Genomic DNA, 27,205 nt, shown 5'->3' on the forward strand with positions numbered 1-27,205 from the left:
TCCCCCCGCGGCGGCTGTCGGGGGGGTGTGTGCGTGTGGGTCCCCAACACCGCCTGGCCCCTTCCCTTACTGGCAACGTCGTTCTCTGTGTATCCGTGAGGTGCTCCTGCTGGTGAAGACCTGATGTCTGCACCACGAGAGCCGCCCGGTTTGGTCTTTCTTGAGGGTCTGTGCAAAACTGGTGAATGGGCGTAGGGGCCGCGGTCGTCTGGGGTAGCCGCGGTGTCCTCCTCGCAGGTGCTGGTGGCTTGCACAAACGCTGCCTCCTTGGTAAAGATATAAGGCTGCAGTTATACTAGTTACCTTTCTGTTCGTTTGTAATTAGTGCAACGTTTAATTCAATAAGTTATAAATCACTGCTTTGAAATTCTGTTGTGTCAGGTGAGTTAGGATAGGTGCGACTTTTCTGTATCGTTTAATCTGTCTGGACAACAGATCGGCTCATCTCTTCAGCAGGTCTCTTTTAGCTGATCCTCACCAGAAGAGCTCTTGTCTCTTTGCTAGGTAGCTATTTCACGCTTTTAAGAACGAGAGAGAAAATTAAAAAAGAAGGATTTGTTTCCCCTTCAGTACTTGCTTCTGTGCTTTGCCAGGGGAATTAAAGCAATGTCTTCTCTTTTGTTTTTAAGTCATTACATGGCACATCTGCTGCTTAATTAGCTAAATAAAACAGCCGACTCAGAGCCTCAGGGAAGATGTGTGAATAACGTACTGAACCTCAAAAGCTTCTCTAGTAGATAATGTACGTACGCATACAAATCCTTTTTTACATATATATATGATAAGATTCAATACAAGTTGCATATAAGCATTAAAACTGCTATACCACATTAGAAATATGTTCCAGTGAGTCTTGTTTCTTATCTAAATATTTACTGATACAGAGTATTTCTACTAATGAAAAAGGTACTTTATATAGTGATGTCACAGCTCATTTATTTTGCTTTTCTAGCGAAACTGAAAAGGTTACTTTATACAAAAAATACCTTAAGTTCGAATGCCCTGCAACCTCCTGTAGAATTAAGGTATGTAGCATTAAGGTAGGGAGTTGAACAGAATTGTTTTATTTTTCTTTGTCTTTTTAATCACTTAATTGACTAAATTGCCTTGCTCTTAGTCAAATTATTGTTTTTATACACTTTATCACTTCATACAACCACTTAAAAATCTGTTAGATGGTACTTTGTCTTGATAGCAGAGTTCTTTTGAATTTGTATCTTTTTTTTTTTTTATGAAGACTTAATATTTATATGAGAGATAGTCTTAAAGGAAAAAAAACTTCATAAACCAGATAAACTGCAGGTAATTAACAGTTGCAGTGTAATTAGAACTGTTAACTCTGATGCGGTTAAATAACATGAAAATTTGTATGGCCGCTGCTCTTAAGTGTTTGGAAGATTGAGGCCTGATTTATCTTTGGGTCACGCAGGCACCTCTGTTCTAGTCAGAATTTTCCAAAGAGTAATAGCAAGGACAAATTGGCTTAATTTCCTTGAAAAAGAGTTCAGCATTGTTTTTCCCAAGCCTCAAAGAATAATGCATTGTCCCATACATACAAAGTAAATATGAAACTATTTTTTTCCTAACCAAAATATTTTTTTCTCTTCTTGCAATAGCTGCTCTCCATTGGTGAGAAACAAAGAGTACTCATCAGTAAAATAATTGTGCAAGTGAAAACGGTGTCTGCAAAACTAGCAACTGATTTTCCTTCATTAGGCTCAAGCATAGATCTAGACAGAGTGCAAACTATAATGGAATCTATGGGATCTAAGTTGTCTCCAGGTGCTCAGCAACTCATGGACATGGTCCGATGTCAGCAGAAAGTAAGTCACTGTGCCATAAATATAAGTAGTACTGATCTGTGACCTTACCTTCTGTAACAGTTAAGCATGTTCTAAACTGGTTTGGTGAAAAAGATTTTTGATTTTTCTTCTTTTTAACCCACACTTTCTGCCATTTTAATCCTGGTTTAGCTAGTTCCACACTTAAATGAATGCAGTGAATAAAGATTGTGTACTCAAGGAATTGCTGGGCATACACCAAGTCCAGAGTTAGGAACCTTGTATCATCATCATTTTAAACTTCACTGCTCTCCTTTTGTTTGTTTCCATTGTCGCTGCTTGTTGAGGATGGTGGGCATGTTCCCTGTAATGTTTGGGGTGTAGGTGGATGGGCTGGTTTGTCTCCTTTATGGTTATTAAAAGCGTGTCACCTTCAACTAAAGGGAACGTGCTCTTACAGAGCATTTATTTGATTTAGATCCTAATTCTGCAAAGTAGGCTATTTCAACAGAATCCTGAACCCATCTGATGTTAATAATGTTCAGTCTTGGGTAAAAATGAAGTCAGTAAAACTGTTTTGTTACTTAGACTGACAAGACAATTAACACATAATACGTACAGAGAAAATTTCCATGCTTTTCCCTAAGAATGTAATTCAGCACTACTTTTAAAATCTTTACATCACACTAGTAGAATGCTGAGTTACAAAGTATCTATTGTTGTTATTGTATAATTTCCAGTATATTTTAATACTTAATTGTATTGTTTTTCTTCCCATCAGAACAGTTTACCTTTTGGAGACAAACTTAATTGGATCTTTGGGAAAAATTCAGACTTCGGAGGTGACCATGCAATAGATGGATTGTGCAGTGCAGCTATTCAGACATCACTAGATCAATCAGCCAGTGAACCTTTGCCTGTTAAAAATCATTTAACAAGTGAAACAGTATATGAAGACTTAAAAATAAGTCATGATCTGAACACACAGGTACCTGAAAGAAAGAATGCTTTTGATTCTGAAAGACTTTCGGCCCAGCAAAATACAATTGACATCAGAAATGATTTTAAAGTGATGGAATCTTTGCATATGCAGGAACAAGCGAGTGAACCCCCAAATGTAGCTAATCCACAGGTGCTTCTTCCTTTTCTTCAAAACATATGTAGTCAGGTAAATCATCTTCGTCTAAAAGATGGCAATAGGCATTTTGGTAAAAATGCGGTGACTAAAGAGGAAAGCAGTCAGTGTGTTGGGTAAGTTAAAATTGGTACACTTATTAAAGTAGTAGTTTGACTGTATTTATTGACAAGCTTTAAAACATAGAATACATAATGTAAGCATTTTATTCTCATTAACAGCAATAGTGAATCTTAAAATACATGGTTTTGAAGGATGTGTGGTGATGAACATGATTACATGAACATGATTTCAGATGAGCTGCTTGAATATAGGAGTTTTTTCAGGAGAAATCACAACATCATATGTTGTTACTAACCTGTTTGTATCTTTTGCCTCCATTTCACATGTTATGATTTCAAGAAAAAGTACGGTCTTCCTGCAATTTCGTATACATTTAGCTTGTCTTTCTCATCTGTTACTACATTTTCATTTTAACTAATTCTACCTGCTAAATTCTTCTCTCTTCCTTTTTTCACACTGTCATGATCTTTCAGCTGTACTCAATGTATCTCATCCCACTGATCTTTCCTGTCCCCCATCATTTGTTGGCATTTACAGTGCAAACTTCTTGGTAGCACTAGTAGTGCACTCAGTTTGGTACCTAAGGAACAATAGTGGAAATGGTGAGATGTAGGAATTAGGGTTCTAACAGACCTGAATATCTCCAGCTCCTCAGAAAGTGCAGTATTTTTAAGGAACGCAGATGGAAAACCAAAGAATTGCATAGTTTCTGTAATTCTTCAAACACTTTAACCGAGAAGAATAAAGTCTACCATACTGACAGAATTGGAACTCTGTGTATACTTTTGAGTTGTGTGGATTTTGTTACATGTTACTAAGCTGTCTAATGCAGAATTGAGTCTTTGAAAAAACAAGGTTGAAAGAAGACAACTATATACTGTAGCATGTTTGTAAAAAAAAAAATTGTGAGATTTAAAATGTGGCAGGCAGGCAAGCTATTTTACTTGTACTAAAAACCTAATACCTTCCAAAGGTTATTGTCTAATAAATGAGATTTTTACATTTAAAAGAAGTTCAAGTGCCCAGTTCTCTATTGTACCCCTTGTCATTAAGAAATAGGTTATACTTATTCTTATATTTGCTCTTTTCACAGAGTAGATCAACAGCCTATTTGCTCCTATTTGGAAAAGATCATCTCCAAAAATATGGATCTGATGGAGAAAAAACTAATGGACTATATTGATCGCCAAATCCAGGCTCTTCAGACACATATAGATAATAAAATGGTTCTCTTAATGGACCTGGTTCAAAACTCAAGGCCAAACAAAATTTCACAAGCGCACTGTGATTCTAACGAAGGGTTCTCTAATGGAGAGAGATAGATGTATATAGACTTCAACATAAGTGCTTTAAGGGCAATTATTCTTTACAAATCTTAGTATTTATGGAGTTATAACTGTAAAGAACCTCAATGTTGTTGACTTGCATTTTGTTACTGTAATTCTCTCCGCTCTTGTACACAGTTGTTAGTTTTATGAAAGACCTTAAAAATGTGTTGTTTTTCTTAAATATAAAAATTTTGTATGCCCTTTGTGGCTTATTTATTTAAAGAGCATTGCTAAAAGCCGTATGAGATGCAGTTTTCATTTTCAATTTGAACAATGGAGAAGTACTCTAAATAAACTGAGTTACAGCTTGTCTTTTTACCTACATGTAATCAGTTCACTTTTTTGTTGTCTTGATTTTTGGTGTGTAACATGTAGAACAGAATGTAGTTTCTTTGCTTTTGGTTTATTTTAATGCCACTCTTGTTGAAGATGTCTATTACTCTGTCTATAAGAGGAAAGGTAGTACTGGCATTGCCTAACTTAGACTGTTTAAGGAGTCAAATTTAGAGAGATGGGTGAACTTGAACCCCAGCCTGGGTCCTTTGAAAGCCTTGCTGGCTGTAAAGGCACCTAAGTTAGGAATCTAGTTTCCTTAAGTGATAGCTAAAACAAGACCGTCATTGTACTTTTCCCTCCTGCATTAATTGAGCCATGCAGGAACAACTGAAATGAATCTATACTTAGCAGACTTGTATTTATCTGTGTTTCATTATCCTAAGAAATGTAAGTACTTCATTCGTGGTTTCTCTCAAGGGGATGTCGTTGCCAGATAGAACGTGCTGGGGTAGGGTCTGCTGCGTCACCTGCCTTAGGCCAGAGAAGGAGCCTTATTATGTCATATTTGCTTCAGTTCTGCTGTCATCTGGGAAGGCAGAAACATGAGTCGAAGTCTCTCTTTTGTGGAATGTCAAGCTTCATACTTCATTCTGTTTATTGCTCTTCGAATTCTGGGGTGCACCATTTAACTTGGACTGTGTAGGGACTTAATGGTCAACTCTGAATTCGGATGCAGAGGCATTAGTTGTATTTGGTGTCTTAAAATGCATTGAGCAAAAGCTATTGATGGGGATAGTAAGTGTTGACTCAACACGCAGCATAAGCGCGTACAATCCAGTATCTTTATCTAATCTATCTAGTATTTTCTTATTCAGGAAAACTAATGCCTTTTGAAGACCCTCAGATCTTGATGGTAGCAACCCACAGGAGTAGATTTTTGAAGAGAGGATAATTTGCTTTGAACAGACATCTCACAGTTGTCCCTGAGCTTAACTCATGTCAGGTGCAGTTTCAAAGTGATTTGAAAAGATAAAAAGAGGGTGGGTTTTTTGTTTTAAGAAAAAAGGACCTAAATTATCTTGTACTCTACAAATCACTTGTAAAGTTAGCTTTTGGATTCTTTCTAAAACCCTGAGGTAGACACATTCTTTTCCAATTAAGTGATTTAAGATACAGTATGAGGTTAAGAGGTTTTTTCAATTACAAAAGAAGCTGAAGTATGTTTCCAAACATTGTTGTATTCCAAGGCTGTTAGTTTATTGATTTATCTTTTCTTTGGTGTTGTGGGTTTTTTTTTTTTTTTTTTGTTGGTTTGGGGTTTTGACCTCTCCCCTCTTTGGGTAACAAATCTGAATAGAAGTTGCCACAAATTCAAAATATCCTGAAGTAGTTAATATGAGTTCTGGATTTTTTGGTAGCCGTATCCTGCCTGGCGTTTGTGATATTTTAGTATCACAGCTACCACAATGACAATATTTGAAGTTAAAACTACAAATAAGAGTGTAGAAGCTGTATTGTTGCAGGTTCGGGGTATCTTCAGCGTCTGCTTTAGTGAGGGATTCTGTGTAGAGAAAAAATAAAAGTGGGATGTTTAAAGTTTTGAATACCATGTCGTTTCAATGAAAATTAAAAAAGCATTTTTTTCAGATATTTTGGTTCTGAGGAGCTGACCTACACCGGCTGGAAATTCTGAATCTGTAGTACTGAAGAGTTGTAAAAATTTGTAATAAAACAATTGTGCGGAAGAACATCGCAATATTAACAAATTCTTTGGTATCACTGCAGCCAAGTTTCTGCGAACCAGTGCTGTCATTATCTTTAGAACTGGATAAATGTGACACACTTTTGCTTGAGCGAAGCTGGGCCAAAGAGAAACTTGTGGTTCTCACCCTCTGCCTTTTAATGATTTGCTAGCTGGTCCTTGGTAAAACTCAGTATTTTTCTGTGAATCATGAAAGATACTGTGAGAATTAATGTGTTTTATAGTACTTTCATCTATTTTCACTTGAATCTTTTTCACATCATGCATGTGTCCAGTTTCTAGCGTCTGGATGCAAACTTTCGCTATTGAAATAAATGGGAACATGTTTAAAATGCTGCTAGAGTTCAGAAAGGTTAATAATTATTTAATAAAGGAAGAAAATGTTTATTACTATTAAGAGCATGATTAATGCTAAATACTTCTTAGATCTGACACCTGAAGGCCTGTGGCACCATGTGCTTTTGTCAGGTGAAGTTTTGCGCTCAGTAAAAGTTAGAGCAATGGCTGTAGCGATAGTCGGAATACGAGCCCTTAAAAATAGCTTTTTCTGTATTTTGCTGTCTGTTCTACATTAGCTCATCTAGACTAGACCACTGTAGAGCAGTTTGCAAATTGTGCTAAAGAATATGGCAGATTGGGGGGGCACTAAAGTTTAGTTGTCTCTGAAACAGCTGTGCAGCTCTCATTTAAAGGCATGGTGCTTCTGCGTTGTGCTCCAGTGGCTGTCCTTGCCATGTTTTTGTTCTAATAGGCAATACATACAGGATGAAGATTTAACCTAGCCTCTGGAATAAGTCATCGGTGTTTGTCATCTGGCATAGTTTTTCTGCACTACCAACAAATAAAACTGAGTGAAATTGAGTGAGAAGACACACAGGCTGTAACAAAGCTTGACCGTGATGTGGGATGTGCTCATTGAGTAGTCTGTGGCTTTCAGAAATGAGCCCTGGTCCTATGTATGCCTCATCAAAAAATGTTGCATTTGAAAATCAGAAATCTCTTGCCATTTGTAACTTTTTCTGAATATATAGTCAGATCCTGCATACAGTAGTCTAGTAACTAGGCGTGAGTGGTGCTTTTTCTACTGCAAAGAGCACTCCTTCATCCAAAAGGCCATCAGTCTGTCGGTTTGGAAAGTACTTCTGTGATCTCAGAAACTTCTTTGAACCCATTGCTCTGATGCCACATCAGTTTTGAAATAGTGTAATTCACTTATTCCAATAGCGGAACAAAGGTAACGTATTTACAGCAAGGAACAGCTTAATCAGATTCTTAATTTATGTATTTCCTTACCTGAGTGATCAGCAGACCTGAGGTCTCTCTTCAGGCGGATGGGACCTATTACGGTATTAGTTTTCCACATGTATGAAGAAATATCTCTCTTTTGCCTGGAGACACAGCCTTTGGTACAGCGAGAGTTTGCTTCTTTGCTGTCACAGATTAAAATATCACACTGGAGATAAACAGATGGAAAGCTCCGCAGGAACCTGAAGGCATTAAATTTGAATCTTCCATGGTGTTCAAGTGGTGGGTAGGTTACCACAGTGTCGTCTTTATTGCAGCTGCAACAGAATTTACAGAGCTGTTAAAGTAGCCCACATACAGTAATCATTCTTGCTAACTCCTGTTAACTGCAACCACGGCTTTTAATGAGAGCACTATTTTTACATGTGGGCGCACAATGATGTGCTGCTTTTCCTCTCCCCAGTGCAATGTGGTGTTTGTTTTTTCTTAGCTCTCTTTATGTAATGCCTTCAAATGTCTATGAAGTTTAGCTTCCACTCACAGTCTTCTAAAGAAGGTAAGTGGAAGAGTGAGAAAAGAACTATGGTTGACATTTAGATTATATTTTCTCACAAATTAGGAGACAGTCACAAAAAAATTAGTCTTACCCGCTTCTGATTAAGTCATACGTTAGTGATCCAAAATCAGGTTGTGGAGATGCTATGCAGGTATCAACAAACACCAAAAGGTTTGGATCAGCGGAACGAAGAGTGACTTGAGCAAAAAGAGTTTGGTTCAAGTCTACGTAATACGGGGACTGACGTACGGGCTTGGAGAATGAATCTGACTCATAGAATGACATGCTAACGTTGTATTTTCCCGTGGCGGTTGTGTTTTGGATTATATTATTTTTCGCTATGTAAACGACTTCTAGGGTTGAATTGTTTTCCATTTTGCATTTCGCAATAATCTGTATGCCCTTTTGACGGGTGATAATGTTGCCAGTTGCAGCGAAAGAGATGATGTTGGTGTAAGTGATGCTCTGACCGTCATCCTGTGAAAGGAATCATACGAAGTGCTCAGTTGTGGTTATGTGAGCAGTGTGTTGTAGTGAAGTTACGCAGCCCCCAGCTATGCTTAGAGGCTCAAATAACCTTTGAAATGTGAAACAAGTTGCAACCAAAAAGCCATTATCAATCCTCCTCCTGCTTTTTTTTCAAAATGCTGAACCAATCCCTGCAGCTAAAAGGTTAAGGAAGCCTGCATGGCGTGTGGGAAGTACCACAGTTATGCTTCAGTCACCCTTACCAAAATAATGCCATGATCTAGCTCTTGGGAATCTTCCCGTCTTAAGGTTTTGCCCCTTTCCTTGTGACTCCGGGATAAGTGCCAGCCCTATCGCTCGCAGAGAATGTTTAAGTTACGTACCTAACATTGTGCTGCTTCTGATAACCTGGGTTGGCGAGGGAACAAAACATTTGGGGTTAATTTGTGTGGATTCTCCTGGACCTCCTTTGAAAGGCTTGATGAGCGTTAGATTCTTAAAGAGGAAGAATGTTCTTTCTACTTCAAGACTGGAAACGTGCAGTGGGATGAGCTAAGTCACAGTAAATCAGCTTATTCGTGTGCTATTCATAAACTGCTTTTACAAGCTCTTATCACTCATAATCATGGAATCGTAGATAAGCTATCGTTAGCATATTCGCAGAACCTTTCCCCTGCTTTTACCTTTTTAGTTGTTCCACAGCTGGTTAATGGGAAGGAAAAGATCACTGAATCTGTTACAACAGGACTGCAAGATGGATCATTCAGCTGCAGGTGAGTTCCATCATAACCAAGGGAGGCCAGGTAAGACTTGCTCAAAACAATTTTCATGGTGTCTGAAGAGCACGTAAGGAACGCTGCCGTTGAAAGAGAAATTAAAAACACAGAACAAACCACGTTACCGCAAACTGCATTCCTTTCTCACTTGATCTATTTCCTTGAACCTGTCGCATCGTTCTTAATTTGAGTCTGAAATGGCCCATGTGCACTTGAGGCCATGCAGGAGTCAGGACGAAATTTCACGCTTGACTTAAAAAATGTTAGATAAGCAAAACCATATAAAACTCATGCTGAAATTATCAACCATCGATTCTTTCCAGTATTTATAAGGGAAGAATCGTAGGTGAGAATAAGAAGCAGCACCCTATTCCTGTAGCCGGTGTACTTACTGTCGGGCTCCACTGGGGCTGGCAGCGGGACACTGGTGTACTGGGCGGAAAATCCTCTGTAGGAGTTGGCGTAGTCTGTGAACAACACAACTGTCATAACGTTTGAAGAAGATTCAAACATGGGCTGAGTACGACCACATACTTTTCCTATTAAGCCAGTGTTAGTGGTAAGGCCATCGTAGACTGCTGTGAAGTCAAATTGACAGTTTCGGTCTAGTTCCAGGCTGTGGAGGGAGGAAAAAATAATTACAGGGTAGTCTGAGTATAGAGAACATTGCTCGTACTGGATAGAGGATCTGGTGCAGACAAAGTGTCTGATGAATTCCAGTCAATTGAAATAAAAGAATAGAGAATAAAAGAACACATAAATAGACATTATTAAAACGAAATAAAACATGGAAAAACCTTTAAGGCAAGAAATACTTAGGAGCGTGATTCTGCTTCCATTGAAATAACAAACATTTTGCTATTGCTCTCAACAGAAGCCGGATCAGATATGTTTTTGTAGCTTTGGTACAGTATGTATATTGATTGCTACTTATTTACTAAAAATAACCACACATTCAAATGCATATATAGAAATATATAAAAATAATCATATATCTTAAAGAGTTTTTAAAGTTTAGGGTTGTCTTATACAGCTCTCTGAAACCTCTTGTCACCAGAGGAAGGCTCTTGCATTTTATCGAGCTGCTTGAGAGCTTCTCTCAGTGCTTGCCGCCCTTGGGGAAAAACTCCAGCCGTACTGGGGTGGGTGGATACCTCCAGAACCACATCTCTGTTCCTGCATCAGCAGCTGGATCCTGGCCGGTACTGGTGGGGACATGTGTGGAGTTCGTCATCTCACAGGGCGGTGGTCAAGGTGATGATTTCCTATAGAATCCTGTGCATTCCACATGGAATTCTTACACAGCATTCTGCAGTCTGAATCATAGAATGGTTTAGGTTGGAAAGGACCTTGAAGATCATCGGGTCCCCCCGCCCCCTGCCATGGGCAGGGACACCTCCCACTAGACCAGGTTGCCCAAGGCCACATCCAGCCTGGCCTTGAACACCTCCAGGGATGGGGCCTCAACAACCTCTCTGGGCAACCTGGGCCAGTGCCTCACCACCCTCAAAGTGAAAAACTTCTTCCTAACGTTTAATCTAAACCTGTCCTCTTCCACTTTGAAGCCATTCCCCCTCGTCCTATCACTCCATGCCCCAGTAAAAAGTCCTTCCCCAGCTCTCCTGTAGGTCCCCTTTAGGCACTGGAAGGCCGCAATAAGATCTCCCTGGAGCCTTCTCTTCTCCAGGCTGAACAGCCCCAACTCTCTCAGCCTCTCCTCATAGGAGAGGTGCTCCAGCCCTCAGATCATCCTTGTGGCTCTCCTCTGGACACGCTCCGCAGGTCCATGTCTTTCTTATGTTTGGGACTCCAGCGCTAGGGAAAGCCAAAAAAGGGCTACCAGCCCACTATGTATGGGAGACCAACCCTGACAAAGAGCAGTGTGGGTCGGGGAAGCCCATGCTGGTTTGATTTCCTTATGCCAATGCTGCTGTTGCCATGTATACTTAGAAGTACTTAAGCCAGTGCTGCGCTATCCTCTTTGCCCAACGTCCAGCAATACTGAGAGAGACATACTTTGGGCGATATTTGCTTTATTCTTCTTTTGAGCCTCAGTTCGAAATTGCAATTACAGTGCACATGGTGGTTTTAAACATGTTCCTTATGTAGGAAAACCTTTACGGATTTAAATTCAGATCATTCAGGCTAGCTTAAAATGGACCTACACTGCGTGGCTAATCACCTGAAATTCTATCTGTGTTTCACTGACTGATGCTGCAGGAGCTATAGGGTAATGTATAGTGATGTGAAACACATTGCAATTGCTTTATCATGAGTCTGCAAAGCACGTTTGTTTTAGAAGTATATAGATGTTCTAAGAGTCTGAAAGCGCTTCTGCTTCCTGGGGCTAAAGTAATGCCTTTAAGCAGAATGAGAAAAGAGTAATAGAGCATTAGGGCATGTACTCACAAAAAATCCTGAAACTGTAAATGTATCTTTGAGTTTTTTGCTGTTTCTATGTGCCAGACGCAGTATGTGAGTTCAGGGTAAGGTGCTGGGTAGTTGGGGCTGGTAAGTGTCCCATTGGGACTCGTTAATTGTCCCCCACAATTTTCCTGTTCTGAAAAGAAGAATAGATACATTGTTAATGTAACGGTATGTATAACGAACCATAAAAAAAAAAAAAAAGATCTAAAGTTAGGTAGCTAGCAGGACTGTTTCTGTAGGATTCCATTTCTTTGGACACGATTAAAGGTACTAAAGACAGAACTTCTATAGAGAATTTCAGGTCAGGTGGATGTTACAAAATGAAGCCTGTTGTCACTGTGGTGTATCTGCAGGGCACAGTGTAGTGACCTCTGAGACGGCTGTGGATGAGTTAGCTTTGATATTGTGAGCAATTTAGTTATATCTATATTTAGTGTAAATAAGTTGACATATTGAAAAACTGGTAATGAAGATGCTATATCTTCATTACTTCATATCAGAGAAACCTACGAGGCCTTGGTCATGATCTATATGGAAGTGCAAAATCTTCGAGTCTGAGAGTGATTTTACTTGATAGACAAAGGCAAACTAAAATCAAGTCAGTTGAAACCTCAGAAAGTCAAATGTAGACTAGAAATGGGACACAATTTTTCAGCAGCAAAGTTGAACACCGGAGCAGCATAACCCAGGATGTGGTTAGTACTCTGTAAAATTGAAGCTTTTAGGAGTGTAATACCATGCAACTGAGATATCAGTGGAAGCAAAGGAACTGGTCACAAGCTAAGACTGATTTTGTCCAAGCTATTCTTACCTTTAAAGGAATAAAAGTAAGGAGTTTGTTGAATGAAGACCCCTTATTGACTTCTGTGACCTGTGCTCGGCAGAAGTTCTGACTAGATGGTCTCTTTCTGGGTAAACTGTATAATATTTGTGAACAGGTAGAACCCTGTAAGTAAAAGTGGAGTCCCATAATGCCACCTTTGCAATCATTTTTCTGAGTAAAATTGCACTTTTTAGGCTCTCCAGCAAGCGCGCTATGGTTTTGCTGCCTCCTTCCTTCCACTGATTTTCCCCTGCAACATTCTCTAAGGGCTAGAGAACTGAGCGAGACTAATTAAGTATTCTGTTAGTAGTCACTAATTGCTGTCCTAATGGTGAAATTCAACTGGTATTTAATGGCTGCATTAAGTTCCGACTTACTTGCTCCTGGTGAAAAGAAGTAGTAGAAGGCAAAGAAGTTTCGTGTGAAAGCCATGGAGTTTGTTGTTATGAGAAACGTTAAACTGTCTGAAGATGATTCAAGTACCGGGACTGCATCAGTGTCGTTACATACTTGTCCAAGAAGAGGTGAATTAGTTGAGGGACCATCATATATTTTAATGCTTTCTGTTTCACAGCTTGAAGCAGGAGCAAATCTGTTGAAAAAAAACACAGTGAGAACTACCTAAGCTCACGAATAGATGTATGGGCTCTTTGGAGTCCACAACACATATTCAGTACAAAGGAATATTTGGAGGCAATATTTTCTGTATTCTAATGGTATCAAACAGTACAAAAGCATCTGGAGGAAATACTTACGTAAAATAGGAGAAAGCGAGCCTAATTGTTTGATTCACATTCCTCTGAATTTGCCAGGTGCAGCTCGCATTTGCGTTTAGTTCAATCTTTAATGCTTTGTTGAGGTCGTGGAGTGAAGCACCACAGCGAGGTACACCTACTGAAGAACAGCAGCAACAAAAACCAGCTTGCAAGGATATCTCTCAAGTTTTCTCTTGCAATAAGATTTCATCCTCCACCATTCAAAGACTCTGAGATGGTCCATTATGGAACAGACATGCAAAATGTACTGTTTTTTTTTCCCCATTTATATTATGAAAGAATCAAATAGTAAAAGAATATTATAAAATACTCTTTATCCTCATTTTCCTAGTAGCAGAGGAAAGGAGAGCCAGGGCAACAAATACCACAGATTAAGCCAATGGCAAAACTGGAAATGCCAAATGATATAGGACACTTCAGCAACTCTCTTCTGTGAGGTTGGTCATCACAGGCACCTCAAGCCTCCTGTCTTCCTCTTACGCTGAGTTCCTAAAGATCGTTGAACCCAGTTCTAAGTTTCAACCTTTTACTTAAAAGCATTTGGGAACCTACGCCCAAGAAATCAAAAAGGCTTTTCAGATTTGAGCTTCTGAAGGACTGTGTGCAGAATTACTTCTGTTTACTGCTGCATACAATTCTGATCCTCTGTCTCTGAGAGGATGCTGCTAAAGAGGAAAAGCTTTAGAGAATGGCAACAAAGGTGATCAAAAGTTTAGAATAGCTTCCAGACAACGAATAAGTAAATAGACTGAAGCATTTCAGGTCAGAAAAGAGATAACTAAGGGGGAAAGGAGGTGCTAGAGGTCTATACATTTATGAAGAGGGTTAATATGAGATATTTTCTTCCAGTACAATAGCTCAATGGCCTGGAATGAAACCTTTAAGCTGTGATTTTGGAACAAACAAAAGGAACTGGCTTTTTGCATATTGATCTTTGCTGCGGGGTGCTGTAGATTTAAAGGAAAACCTCAAAACAGGTCAAGCCCATGAAAGAAAAAGCTTTTGGTAACAACCAAAGACAAAGATAGTGCTTCCTCTCTGGTTCAGGAAGTTCTGAACCATGTTTGTTGGTGACTGGGAGAGTATTCTGGGGAAGCAGTATGCAGGCTTGTGCCTGAGTTGTTGCCTGAGCATCCTCCGTTGACTTACTGGGTTCAGGATGTGGGGCTAGCTGGACTTAGACTGGGTTCTCTTTTGAAAAAACACAAACCGACCACGGTTGACATCCCTAACATTACTTAATGAATGTTAATAAGCTATGAAGTAGTTGTGGTAATGACCATTGTATAGGCAACTTTTTCTAAAGTTTGTCATCCAGTATGACCATAAGATCTCCTTACTACTTCAATGTTAATCTAAAAATAATGGTTTAAAACAGCAGGAAGAATTTCCTATCTGGCGTATGCCATCCCAGATTAAAAGTTCAGGCTTTCTGATGAACTCCAGAGGGTAAAGAAAGGTTTAGGAGAGGCTCTTCTCATCACATTGTAAGACCATGACAAGGTCAGCTTTGCCTTTCCTTCTCTCCGCATCCCACTGGGCTGTTCCGTAGCCAGGCACTGCTAGCCCAACTCTGCAGAAATCCTTCGTTATCCTACGGTCGCTACCCACCATTCACCAGGTGAATTGCTGCTCTGAGCACAGGACACTGATCCCGAATTGAGCAACAAATGACTATCTGTTGCTTCTGATTGAAAAAAAAGGGAAAATCAGCCGATCTCTTTTAAAAAAACGTTTCTCAAGTAAGTCGCTTGATTCCTGTTGCTCCAATACAGTATTCATTTAGAAATGCAAATTTCCATTCCAGACTAAAACATTTTCAAAATCAAGTTCTTAAGTTAAAAATTTGCCATAGGTAGTCATATATTGCAAAATTATTTTTTTTTCTTATTTAACATTATTAATACTTGTTGGCACATTTGGGTGTTACTATTGTGCAGCAGTACATTAAAATAAGATGCACTTTTAGAGATACATTTGACATTTTCCCTTCCGTTGCCTATGAAATACCTATTGTGCAAAAATGAATAGAATTTCACAGATGACAAAAAGACTAGATTTCCATACCTGGGGATTCTATGGAGTTGTCTTGGGCGAGAGCTAGAGCAGCTATGAGAGGCAGGAGGAGGAACTGTCTAAGCGCCGTCATTTTGATGGCAGCTGGGGAGATTAGGCTTTTCTAGCTTTTATACCCCCTGGTGTTTCATAATCATCTTGTATTACACGGTATCACGGAGGGAGGGCTTAATCTCTGGGTTGATGTTCCTTTTTAACAGATATAAATGAGAAAGTAACAGGTGTGCCCAATTTTTTTTGATATGTACTGCGTGGAGTAAGTTTACCTGTGCTTTTGTCAGCTCTCGTGGGTTCAAAGCACGTTTTTCAGCTGATTTCATTGAGCGTCTGTTCAGGTGTGTTGACAGGAGCAGGACTGTTCTGGAAGGGATGATGGCCAGACTCCCTCGGGAGACACATTCGGCGGTTTTGCTCTTAGCACTGGTCAGCAGGAGCTTGGTTTTTCCCACCTTCGTTTTGACGCCTGTCCTTTTAGGATGGACCGGGCAAATCATTCCCTGTCCTCACCGAGGATTCCTCAGGTTGTAAAGCGCGACTGTCCTAACAGGGTTGTCAGGAGTAATAATTTCCTATTGCTGAAGCACTCGTGGATGAACAAGGCCAGATTCATATTAATGTAAAAGAAGATTGCAGTGCAACCACTGTGGAGATAAAGCTGTCTTAGCCCCACAATAGCAGCTTTAAAAAAAAAAAAAAGCCTTTCCTTCCCAAGGTAAGGAGACAAACACGGTCCGAAGAGCCCCAGTTCCTCCCAGCATGAGTCTCATGAGTATCCGTTCCAATATATTTATGCTACTTTGCCTGTCTTTCCATAAAGACCAAAGCCTTTTGAGATCCAAAGTATTTCCTCCAAGCATCGGTGGATACCCAATCTTTAAATCTTCTAGAGGCTGTGGCGGTGCCAGTGCTGCAGCTGTGCTCTTCCCCTGACCTCGGCTCGCTGCCGTACCTGCGTGGGTTCACACAGCAGCCCGGCGCTGTGATTATTTCCAATACAGAGAGCAGGCAGCCCGCAGCTGTGCAAACAGCGTTCTTTCAAGTTTACTAGAAAAGTCAAATTGCAACGCAGACCTGCGTGAAAAGCATCCAGGTACTTTACTTTCATAAACACATTTATTTATATTTTTTTTTCAAAACTGTTTTTTTTTTTCTTCTTTTATAAGCAAGCTGAACTATGATGCATTTGCAATGATCCTGTATTTGTAATCTGGAACCTATGCCACCTTTAAAACAATTGTTTCTGTGATTTTTAACTCACTTTAAGGATTCTGAATGCAGCTCTCTCCATTGTGACAATGTACTTATACTGCCTTTGAACATGGGGACATTGAATGCATGTTGCACAGAACTTGAGTTCCCTTTAAGCTTCTGGAAATGCTAAATTTGCATTTACTCTGTACAGCCTTTCATTTCTTAAGCCCACGCGCATACTTGCAAGGGATTTTTGAATGCTGGCATCCCTTTTGTATGCATTTAACGCATGAACTGGTGTGTGAAGCCCTGCCAGTCAACGCTATGCCCACCCGAACCAAGAAAAAAAAATGCCTGTGGCTGTGATAGCTTGGAAATTTACTCTGGCAGTTACAGGTTGGCAGTCAAGGTGCTTGGAATCACTCGTATATGAGTGATTAGGAAATTCTGCTTGCGCTGGAGTTGATATTAAGGGACTGGACCCCAGTGTGTGTCCGAAGGGCTGGCAGTTGCACAGACGTGTCTCTAAGTAGTCATCCTGCTGCTCCCCGTGCTCCGGCCACAGAGCTCAGCATCCAAACCGCTCTAAGCCCATGTTCAGGTAGCGTGATGTGTTCAGGTAACGTGATGTGTTCAGATATCACGATGTGTTCAGATATCGTGATGTGTTCAGACATCAGGCGATGCTGAAATATTAACGGCCCGCTTTGTATTTCCTCTCCCACCTCAAAAGAAGACAGCCACAAAAATCCTTTAAGATGAGAAGAGTACAGAAGGTGTTTTACAATAGCGGATCCTCAGAACAAATTAGGGTGTGTTTTAGCACAAAGGAAGAAGGATTCAGCTGTGACACCGTTATTTACAGGCACTTTCTCCCTCTTGCCTGCAGCCGGGAGCGCAACAGCGGGGAAAATGTGATTTCAAGCACTTCAAATCATTACCTGCGAGGCACAGAGCAGCAGGGTTATGAGTGTGATGGAGTTTGGTATGAACTAAGTATGATTAGGAAACGCTCTGGCTCCAGACGGGCATTAAGGTCCTGGGGGTGAGGACTTCGGCTGTGCGCCTGCTCAGCCGATGCCAAGGCTGAACCACCAGGTAAGGGATCAGATCTGGAGCCTTCGTGGGAAATCTGCGTGATTTTGGCATTTGAGAGCTGGCTAAGTTATTCATGGAGAAGCTGAGTTTCGGAATGACTGTAGTGCCTTTTCTGAAGGGATGAAGCATTATAGGAAAAGTTACTGAAAAAAGTGGATTTCTTTTTTTTTTGTCTTGTGTGGCACAGCCTCTAGACACCACGCATCCTTCTTCAGTACAGGGCATCTCATTGGGAGTTTGAGTAATCTGCACATACTCGCCATGTGGAAACTGAATATTGGCCTTAAAGATGCTTTTCACACTCGGGCACATTGACCAGATTATCAAAATTTAACCCATCTGACTGCTGTACTCCTGTACAATTCTGCAATTGACAAGATATTTTTCTCGATCACAAACTGAAAACTATTAATTTCCTTTTTTTTTCCCCACCACTGTCATTCCAAGTAGGACAATTGAACATTAAAGTGCAGAAACACTTTCTTGGCTCAAAGTTATATCATTTGAATAGATATTGAAAGAAAAAGGATAAGCAAATGCTTATAATAAAGGCAATTTAGATGTACAATTTTTTATAGTTCTAATGTCCAGTAATAAAACCTGACATATGGAAACATTACAATAGTTTACAGATACTGCAGAGATTATATCTCAGTACATGTACAATATTTTGTCCAAATATTTTTGAGTTCCTATTTAAGGTAATTGCTCAGACACTCCTGGCTACAAGGGATGCTTATCCTTTGATCTATGCCTCTTCACGACCTCAGAAAGCAGCACTGTGACATGAGCATCTGTAAGGCAGGTTAATCTTCCTTAAGTGCTCAGTATTTGAGCTATTTGGTACAATGGGGAGAACTGGAAGAACTGTGAGAGGGAAACAAAGTCTTGATGAGAAAAATCAGCCAGCTGGTCCATTTAATCTTTGTCACTGAGAGTATTTACTGAAGTTTAGGGTTTTACAAATCTGGAATATAGATCCAAAAGGTCTGAAATTAAGGAACAAAAGAACATTTAAGATTAAAGTACCTTTAGATTTACACCCCCTCATATCATGTGTATGTTTAGAAACTAGTGGCAGACGTGCAACACACTGATCACGTATTTAAGTGATCAAGACAATGTTATGGTTAGAAGAAGCATTACTGGGGCTGTTATTATTTGGGGACGATAACAACGACGACGTCGCCAGTGCCATAACTTGTGCTTCTTTTGCCTCTCCATGTGTAGACCCGGTAGCGTTGGTAAGGGTAACTGTATCTGTTGCACGCTAATACTCTGCACCGTAGGCAAACTCTTGGGTATATGGGACCTCTGAAGTTGAACCGGACAATCCTGCTGCCTGGTGAATAGTAACTCCCACAGGTTGGGTCTCTTACACACCTGAGAAAAGAAAAAGGGAAAAAAAACCCCGCACGTATAAGTGTCATACAAAATTCAGGACATGGTCACTAACTCCATTTGTTTCATTGGTTAGAAGAAACTTTCTTTCAGAAATTTTTAACTGTGATGTTAATCACAATTCACAGCACAGAACTCCTGAACACAGATGCAATTATATGCAATTTAAATATGCTTGTTGGTATAATATGTAACACAACATATATAAATATCACACACATATGTAAATGTATAAATTTAAAGCACCTGATGGAATTTTAAATATGTGAGAAAGACTTATGGTGTAGGCCTGTTACCTTTCTGAAGTGATTTTTTTATTTCAAACTTAGACTTTCTGAAAAGCCATGAAGAAACAATTCCATATCCCAAATCAACCAAAACCCCTTTAATCAGATGATTCATCCTTCCCTATATTTTTTATATAATTTGTGAAACTTCTTTTGAGAATTTATACCAGTTCTTCTTCCCTAGCAGAATACTATGGTGGGGGAAAAAAAAGCCAACTATCAGAACCGTGTGTTTCTGTCCTAAGAGCTACTTCATTTAAAATCCTGCTGAGGATTTTATCTTGCGTGCAGGGCCATGCAACATAAGAGAGGTGAAATTACTGACAAATCAGTTGATTTGCGTACAGTTAGTACCTCATGGACTCGAGAGGAAAAACACCTACATGGAGAGGCAGAAAGACTTAACAGGGAAAAGAAACCTGGAGAATGGCAGCTGAGCACAGTGGAGGGTCTGTTTGAAGGAGCCATGGGGGAAGACCAGCCCTTCCCTGACTGACCGTCGCCCGGTCAGCAAAGACTCGTTGGGACTCTCATCAGTGTGGTGAGCACACTAACACTCAGCTCGTATAATCCTGCTCTCCATTGGATGTTGGAGTGAAAACACCATCGCTGTATACATCACAGGTGTTGTAACTCACTTGCAGAGCCTTTTTGTTTTGGGCACATCTAGCCTGGCACAGAGTGACCTCATGAGGGAGGGTTATGAAAGGGAAGCGGAGCAGGGCAGTGTGTGAAACAGGGAAGGTTAGTAACGTTGTATAATTTAGAATAATGATCTCTTAGAAACATAATTTTGTTGTGGTATTAATATAGCGTTTTTCTATGCTGTGGATGTTCCATGTCAACTTCCCAACTCTTGGCATTCACAAAACCATGGGGTGGCATTATCCGGTAGCAATCTTTAAAAGTATTTTTTGAATTTTTTTTCATAAATAATTTCGATAACGCCTTGGCATGTGATAATTTCAAACCCATACATTCCTACCAGCCTTCTTGTGCCACAGCCTTTGTATGGCACATGAAACACGGCACAGGAGTCGATCCTTGGCCTGCCTCAGAGGTGTCCGTTCCCTGCACAGTAGCCTCTGGCATCAGTGTAGGGTCTTCTGGTGGTCAATGTTATGGAAATTTCCTTCCCTAACACGTATCTCAATCGGTCTTTACAGGGTGAGAGTGTATTAACTTTCTTAACATGTATTAGTTCACACTATAAACTGTAATGTAGTGAGATAGTGGGATTTTACTGGAGTCTCCGATATTGTTCATGCTTAATTAAAACAAACTAAAAGACAGCCCAGCCCTGGAAAGAAGGACTTGACTTGGAAGCTTAGAGCTGTCCTTGCAGGATTCCCCTGGACAGCCAAGATAACTCCAGCATCTCAGCCCTTCTGACACCTCCTTGAAACCTTCCCAGCATCATCTGGTGTCACACATCTCCAGTAAGACTGGCTCCAGGGACATCTGGATCAACAGACAGGCAGCAAGAATGCTGCAGAAATAGAGTTGTTTTGTGAAGTTTTGCTATGATTAGTAGTCGGGAGTGTGGGTGTGAGTGATTAGTCAAATTGTGTTGTACCTAAACGTTCGAAGGGTGTAAGAATGGGGTGTAAAACCACAGCCGGGGTGCGCCAGTTTGGCTGGGACACCTCACGTGCATGAATAAATATTTACCCTTGTAATTTTATGCTTTGCATCCCAGGCCTCCTGGGTCCACACAGGCCCGTTAAGTATCTTAGTAGCATCACCCGCATGTAGCTAGGCAGATAAGTGAGCTGTGCTGGAGAAGAAGAAATTTCATGTTAATAAACCATAGGTAAGCACAGGGTAAAATGCAGCCTGTATTAAATACAAGTACGCTTCGCAAATGTGAAAGTGGGCCTCGCTGCCGTACCTGCAACGCGCAGCTGAGCAGAGAGAAAACGAGTTTCGCTTTCTCTGGTGGTGTGTCATTAAAAGCTCGTTACTCCCTCCTACACCTAACCACCCCCGAGATTACACAAGTTGGGGCTGTCGGTCCACTCTCTCCTGGGAAGAGGGTGAGCTCGCCGCGCTGAAGAGCTCTTCCTTCTCTTGTGAGCCCCCCGGAGCACACAGTACCGACTGGCCAGCAGCCTGGCAGGCCAGGGGAGAGGGTTTTAAATGTGTTTTTTCCATAAACAGTGCAGACATAGGCCAGCTCATCCCCTTGGTGCTTGCCACCGAGGATGGTTCAGTTGCCAGCCGCTGTATCGGCCGTGTGTGGTCCCGGGGCAAGCGGCAGCATCCCTCAGCTCTCTGCCTGCTCCCGGCCTCTCCCGCTTCCCCCTTTCTTCTGCACTTAGAAACCCTCTGCTGTTAAACTGCCAGGCTTTCCCAGCTCACGGCTCTTACCCAGCATGTACTGCCCTCAGGAAGAGATGCCACTAAAAAGAAGAAAGAATGAGGATACCGTACCTTGGCCTACAGGGTCTGGCTCTGTTTGTGGACGGTCTTTTAATGAAAAAAAAGAAAATAAGCGAGATTGAATGAGGAAAATGTGTGCTTGTATGCAATCAATTAATATCCATTGTAATCAGCTGAATGCATTAAGACTAGGAAATGTTGGTAGGAACAGTTCTGAGGAACAGAGCTGTCACGGACAAAGAGCTCGTACTAAGAAAAGTGTACAGCTTGAATACTAAAGATGGCATACTACTAGTATTAATAGGAACAAGAATTAATTCTGTTTATTCCTTTGTGTAGGCAGATAGTCCCACCCTTGAATGCATGGTTTGCATCTGAAATTCTGTTTACTGTATGTTGTTAACACAAGTATGTGTGTTTTATTGATGCAGCTGAGCACATTTTACATATGTGTAGCTGATAGGGCCAGACTTTAAATGAAAACCTTAGTCCTCTATCTAAGCATCTGAGGCAGAATATTTTCAATTAATGAGCAGAACGTGCAATTCAAATTTTTCAAAAGATAAATCCCATTGTAGAAAACTGAGATTCAAACAAAATACCCCTGAATAAGTCATAAAGACTTTCACTGACTCAGCTTCCAGTGGGAATGCAGCTTTGAAAGCGCAAAGGGGATGGCTTTCAGGGAGTGAGACGATCTAGAGCAAATTTGAATTTATACTGGTGTAGTGTGTCTGTCCCAGTGGTTTCCCCTTCCCCAGTACTTTCATCAGTGCAGGTGTTTCTCCCATATCGATACCAACGGCATTTTCCATCCCTTGATTTATGTGGAAGCCAAAGGAATTATCCCTGAAGTTAATTGCCAGATCCATGAGGTTATGCACACAGGGGAGGCAGGGAACCGTGCCAACAAGGTCACGACTTTGATTGATAGAGAACTAAGGAGTTAAACGAGAGAAATGCTGCATTACTTACAAGTGGTAACGGCAGCTGCTTTAGGAGTTGGAGTGACTGGCGGAGCAGATGAGTTTGTTACTGTGAGAAGAGAAAACATGAAATTAAACATTGTCCACTCTAAATACATTGATGACTCACGTGAAAAAATAGTGAGCTACTCACTACAGTTCGAGAAATGACCAGAAATAAATACCTGTATTTTCAGCCGTCGTGGACTCAGTTGGGTCTGTCAAAGAGAAAGTAAAAGCCATGCTTCAGTAACTTTTCCATTACAGTGTGAGCAAAGCAAGGACTGTTAATGGGGAGGGAATCAGTAGTTTGCTCCCAGGATAAGCCTTAGGGCAATGCTGCTAAAGCTGAAGTCACACGTACCTGCTGCTTCTGGTGTTGTGTTTTCTGCAGGGGCTGATCCGAGACAGGAGAGAAAACAAACGGGCAGGTTAGCCGTTGTCCCAGCACTGGGTAGGGGCAAGGGACCCCAACCACAGGAGACCCGCAGGTGTCATTTGAGTGGTGGCCCTCAGCCCCAGCACCTGGAAGATGCTGCCGTTTCCCATGGCAGGTGTTAGCAAAGTCTGCCCGGAGCGTGAGCAGCCTCAGTGGGAGGAAAACACACCCCCATGCAGGCTGCCTCTGCCATGGCCTCCGACGGGCTTCTGATCTGCCGTGTGAAAGGCTCTGGAGACCTGAGGGATGTTTGCTACACGGCAGTTTGGATGCTGCTGCCTCGGCAGACACTGGATGTGGCCATTCCTGCAGGAAGCACAGTTTGGTTTGTGCAGCAATGGGGATGCAGCTTTGGGATGGACAGGGAGGCTGGTTTTCTTCGGATGGGATAATTGAGTGCAAATCTGAATTTATACTGGTGTAGCATGTCTGTCCTTGTGGTTTCCCCTTTCCCAGTACTTTCGTCAGTGCAGGCTTTTTTCCCATATCAATACCAACAGCATTTTCTATCCTTTGATTCGTATGGAAGCCAAAGGAATTATCCCTGAACTTCTATACCGTACTAGAAGTTCTATACTATACCTAGTTCTACACTAGATCCATGAGATTATGCACACAGCGGAGGCAGGGAGCCATGCCAGAGCATCATCAGATCACAACTTTGATAAATAACTAAGGGGTTAAACCAGAGTAATGCTGCATTACTTACAAGTGGTAACGTCTGCTGCTTTAGGAGTTGGAGAGACTGATAGCGCAGATGCGTTTGTTACTGTGAGAAGAGAAAATATGAAATTAACTACTGTCCATGCTTTAAATACATTGATGGCTCAAGGGTCTTTTTCCAAAGTAAATGATTATATGATTCTATGACTCATGAAAAACACTAAATTAGTAAACTGCTAACCACAGTTCAAGAAATGACCAGAAATAAATACCTGTATTTTCAGCTGTCGTGGACTCAGTTGGGTCTGTCAAAGAGAAAGTAAAAGCCATGCTTCAGTAACTTTTCCATTACAGTGTGAGCAAAGCAAGGACTGTTAACGGGGAGGGAATCAGTAGTTTGCTCCCAGGATAAGCCTTAGGGCAATGCTGCTAAAGCTGAAGTCACACGTACCTGCTGCTTCTGGTGTTGTGTTTTCTGCAGGGGCTGATCCGAGACAGGAGAGAAAACAAACGGGCAGGTTAGCCGTTGTCCCAGCACTGGGTAGGGGCAAGGGACCCCAACCACAGGAGACCCGCAGGTGTCATTTGAGTGGTGGCCCTCAGCCCCAGCACCTGGAAGATGCTGCCGTTTCCCATGGCAGGTGTTAGCAAAGGTATTGCTCCTGTACCGATACCAAGCCCCTTTCCCTCCTTTATGGTGTACGGAAGCCAAGGGAGAGGCAATTGGGATTATCCCTGAAGCTGATGGTTAAATCCATGAGATTACACACCCATTGGAGACAGGGAGCCAGTCAGTACATGATCAGAACTTGGGCAGACAACTAAATACGTAAGCCAGAGTAAGGCTGTGTTACTTACAAGTGGTAACATCTTCTGGTTCAGGAGTAGGAGAGACTGTTACTGCGAGAGAGAAAAGATTAAATTAAATATTGTCTGCTTTTTAAACGCATATTTTTTGCCCTGAGACCCATAGCAGCACCCTCAGCAACTTGTGATATCACATGAAACCATGTGAGTAACGGGGAAGCACTTGGCTGCACGGCTGAACATAGCCCGAGTGTCGCTGCGTACGGCTGTGAACACACACACTGCAGTGACACAGCCGGCACGGCGGTGTGCATCACCCCCCAAAAAACCCGACAGCAAGACCCTGATCTTGGCCAGGGAAACAAACAGTGCAGCTGGACAGGGCACGGCTCTGGCAGCTGGCATTGCCTTGCCAGGGAGGCAGGTGGGCTACTAAATCCTGAATTGAGACTGAAAATGTGAGTTCCTGACAGTTAATTCCTTGACCCAGCCCGGGAGGAGTGCGTGAGCCAGGGATCCTGCTGCCCTTCGAGGTCTGAGGGTACCTTTGCTCACCACGGGACAATAAGAGACCAGAAATAAATACCTGGTGTTTCAGCTATCCTGGGCTCCGTCGGGACTGTCAAAGAGAAAATAAAAGCTTCAGTAATTTTTCCAATACTGAGCAAGCAAAGCATAGACTGACAAAGCAGAGCAACATTATCATTTAGCTGTAATTAGACCTGGTATAATAAGACGCCAAATCCAACTACATTATAGCAGTTTACCTCATAATCTGGCATTTGTGTAAACCAGCTTGTTGTATTTCCACTGCCCAAGAGGGTGGATGGAAACCATGGGGATGTCTGTGTGTATCCCCATGGAGGCAAAAGAGCTCAGTGCGGTGGGACACCTCTGTCCACAGATCCCACCAGGAGTTCACCCGAGCACCTTGAATTCTTTGGGGCTAATGATGAGGTAAGGGCTCTCTCACCTCCAAGAGACCATGAATTTTGGCTCAGCGTTGTTAAAGTCCAGGGGAATCAGCACTCTGCTGCATGATAAGTTGTACTTGACTAAACCTGAGATAAATAAGTGAACACTAAAGTACTCCATACCTGTTGCTGCAGGTGTGGTGAGCTCCTGAGGGACTGTCAGGAGAGAAAATAAAAGCCATCAAAAGAAGGAAATCCAGATCAATGCTTTCTAACTGAAATCCAGATCAAAGTTTTCAGTTATGAGGTGAGACAAGCAGCAGCACAGTCAGGGCTATCCCCCAAACTATGAGTGAGTTGATGCTTTCTGAAGCCTTGGAGAAGGCTGCAGGTGTTTTTGCCCAGCCATTGGTGTTTCTGCCATGCCATTTTCACTGCCACCCATGCGATGAGTACAGCTGTAGACAGTGGGGCAGAGAAGCAAACCCAGTAGGGACAGGTATAATTTCTGTCCTGCCTCCTCACCCAGGCTGAAATCCAGCACGAATCACTCTTTGCAGTGAAGCAGCTTCACCACTGCAAGATCTGCCAGAGCCTAGAAGATGAGCCACCCAGAACGCCTTTTTAAATTAAATAAATGACATGCGGCTTGGGAAGGTGAGTTGAGTAACAAACATTTTGTTCTGTAAATTACTAAAATGTATAAGCAAGTATGGCTCGTGCTGCCGTACTGCCTCTTGATCTGCCAGAGAAGAAACGGTTTGCAGTGTGCAGACTACGGCGGGTTGAGCAGGACTGAGCGAATTAGGAATGCAGGCTGACAATCTGAGCAGGATTCCTCCTTAAATGCTTCTCCTGGGGGTTGCAGCTTATGTACAGCACATCAAAGATTCGTTGCAATTGTTTCTCAAATGTTCATTGTAATTATTTGTCAGTTACCATCAACTAAGAACATTGCGTGGTACCAGAAAAAGGGGAGAAAAAATAACAACAATAAAATCAGAGTGAAAATATGAGCCTCTTCAGAGGGGTAGCAGAAGCCCTATTCACTTCTTCAGGAATACATAAGTCTCACAGCTATTGTCATTCATTATATTGTTATAATACAATATGACAGCACAGCATGACTGTCACTTCCCGATAGGATCTCACTTTCTCTTCGACAGAAACAGCTGAGTCCACAAAGATGCAGTGCCCTGCCAGCCTACGCTGATGTCTGGGGTCAAACACGCCACATTCATCTGGTGCCTGAACCTTCATCAAAAAATTTTCCCTCTGCATCCTCAGCTGGCAGGAATTTTCTTCATTTTCCTCAATAAACTTCACATAAATGTGATGCAGATCTTAGAAAATGAGTACAAACTCAGAAAGAGAAGAAAATACATTTATCAAACTGCAAGTCTGACACATGGACTTTGAGGGTCTTAGGCAAGTAGTCTTTATCCCAAAAGCAGATTCCAGGTTGGTCTGCCAAAACCTACTGGTGGTCCTCTCTGGAAGAAAACGCTCTTTCTTTCTGTTTCCCCCAGACCCAGGTAGAGGAAACCCTTGTTGGAAGGACGAGAC

General features: G+C 41.6%; 1 protein-coding gene and 1 pseudogene across 1 annotated transcript; one reads left to right on the top strand and one right to left on the bottom strand.

The window, feature by feature from the left end:
* Window positions 1-838: 838 nt before the first annotated feature.
* On the top strand, window positions 839-4,301 carry LOC104293272 (chromosome unknown open reading frame, human C10orf88). The gene is made up of 6 exons (XM_009892762.1): window positions 839-846; window positions 953-1,025; window positions 1,617-1,629; window positions 1,717-1,823; window positions 2,563-3,032; window positions 4,073-4,301. The coding sequence occupies exons 1-6, from the start codon at window positions 839-841 to the stop codon at window positions 4,299-4,301; spliced, it is 900 nt and encodes a 299-aa protein (XP_009891064.1).
* Window positions 4,302-5,973: 1,672 nt separating this feature from the next.
* LOC104293274 overlaps window positions 5,974-27,205 on the bottom strand; it is an 81,684-nt pseudogene continuing 60,452 nt past the window's right edge.

Source organism: Charadrius vociferus, unplaced genomic scaffold (assembly GCF_000708025.1).
Source record: "Charadrius vociferus isolate BGI_N301 unplaced genomic scaffold, ASM70802v2 scaffold38, whole genome shotgun sequence".
Taxonomy (NCBI): domain Eukaryota; kingdom Metazoa; phylum Chordata; class Aves; order Charadriiformes; family Charadriidae; genus Charadrius; species Charadrius vociferus.

What these genes read in the sequence shown, in the direction of transcription:
- LOC104293272 (XM_009892762.1), top strand. An exon ending in TGGTCCGATGTCAGCAGAAA is followed by an intron (nt 1,824 to 2,562) that starts GTAAGTCACTGT and finishes TCTTCCCATCAG; the next exon opens with AACAGTTTACCTTTTGGAGA. An exon ending in GAAAGCAGTCAGTGTGTTGG is followed by an intron (nt 3,033 to 4,072) that starts GTAAGTTAAAAT and finishes CTCTTTTCACAG; the next exon opens with AGTAGATCAACAGCCTATTT.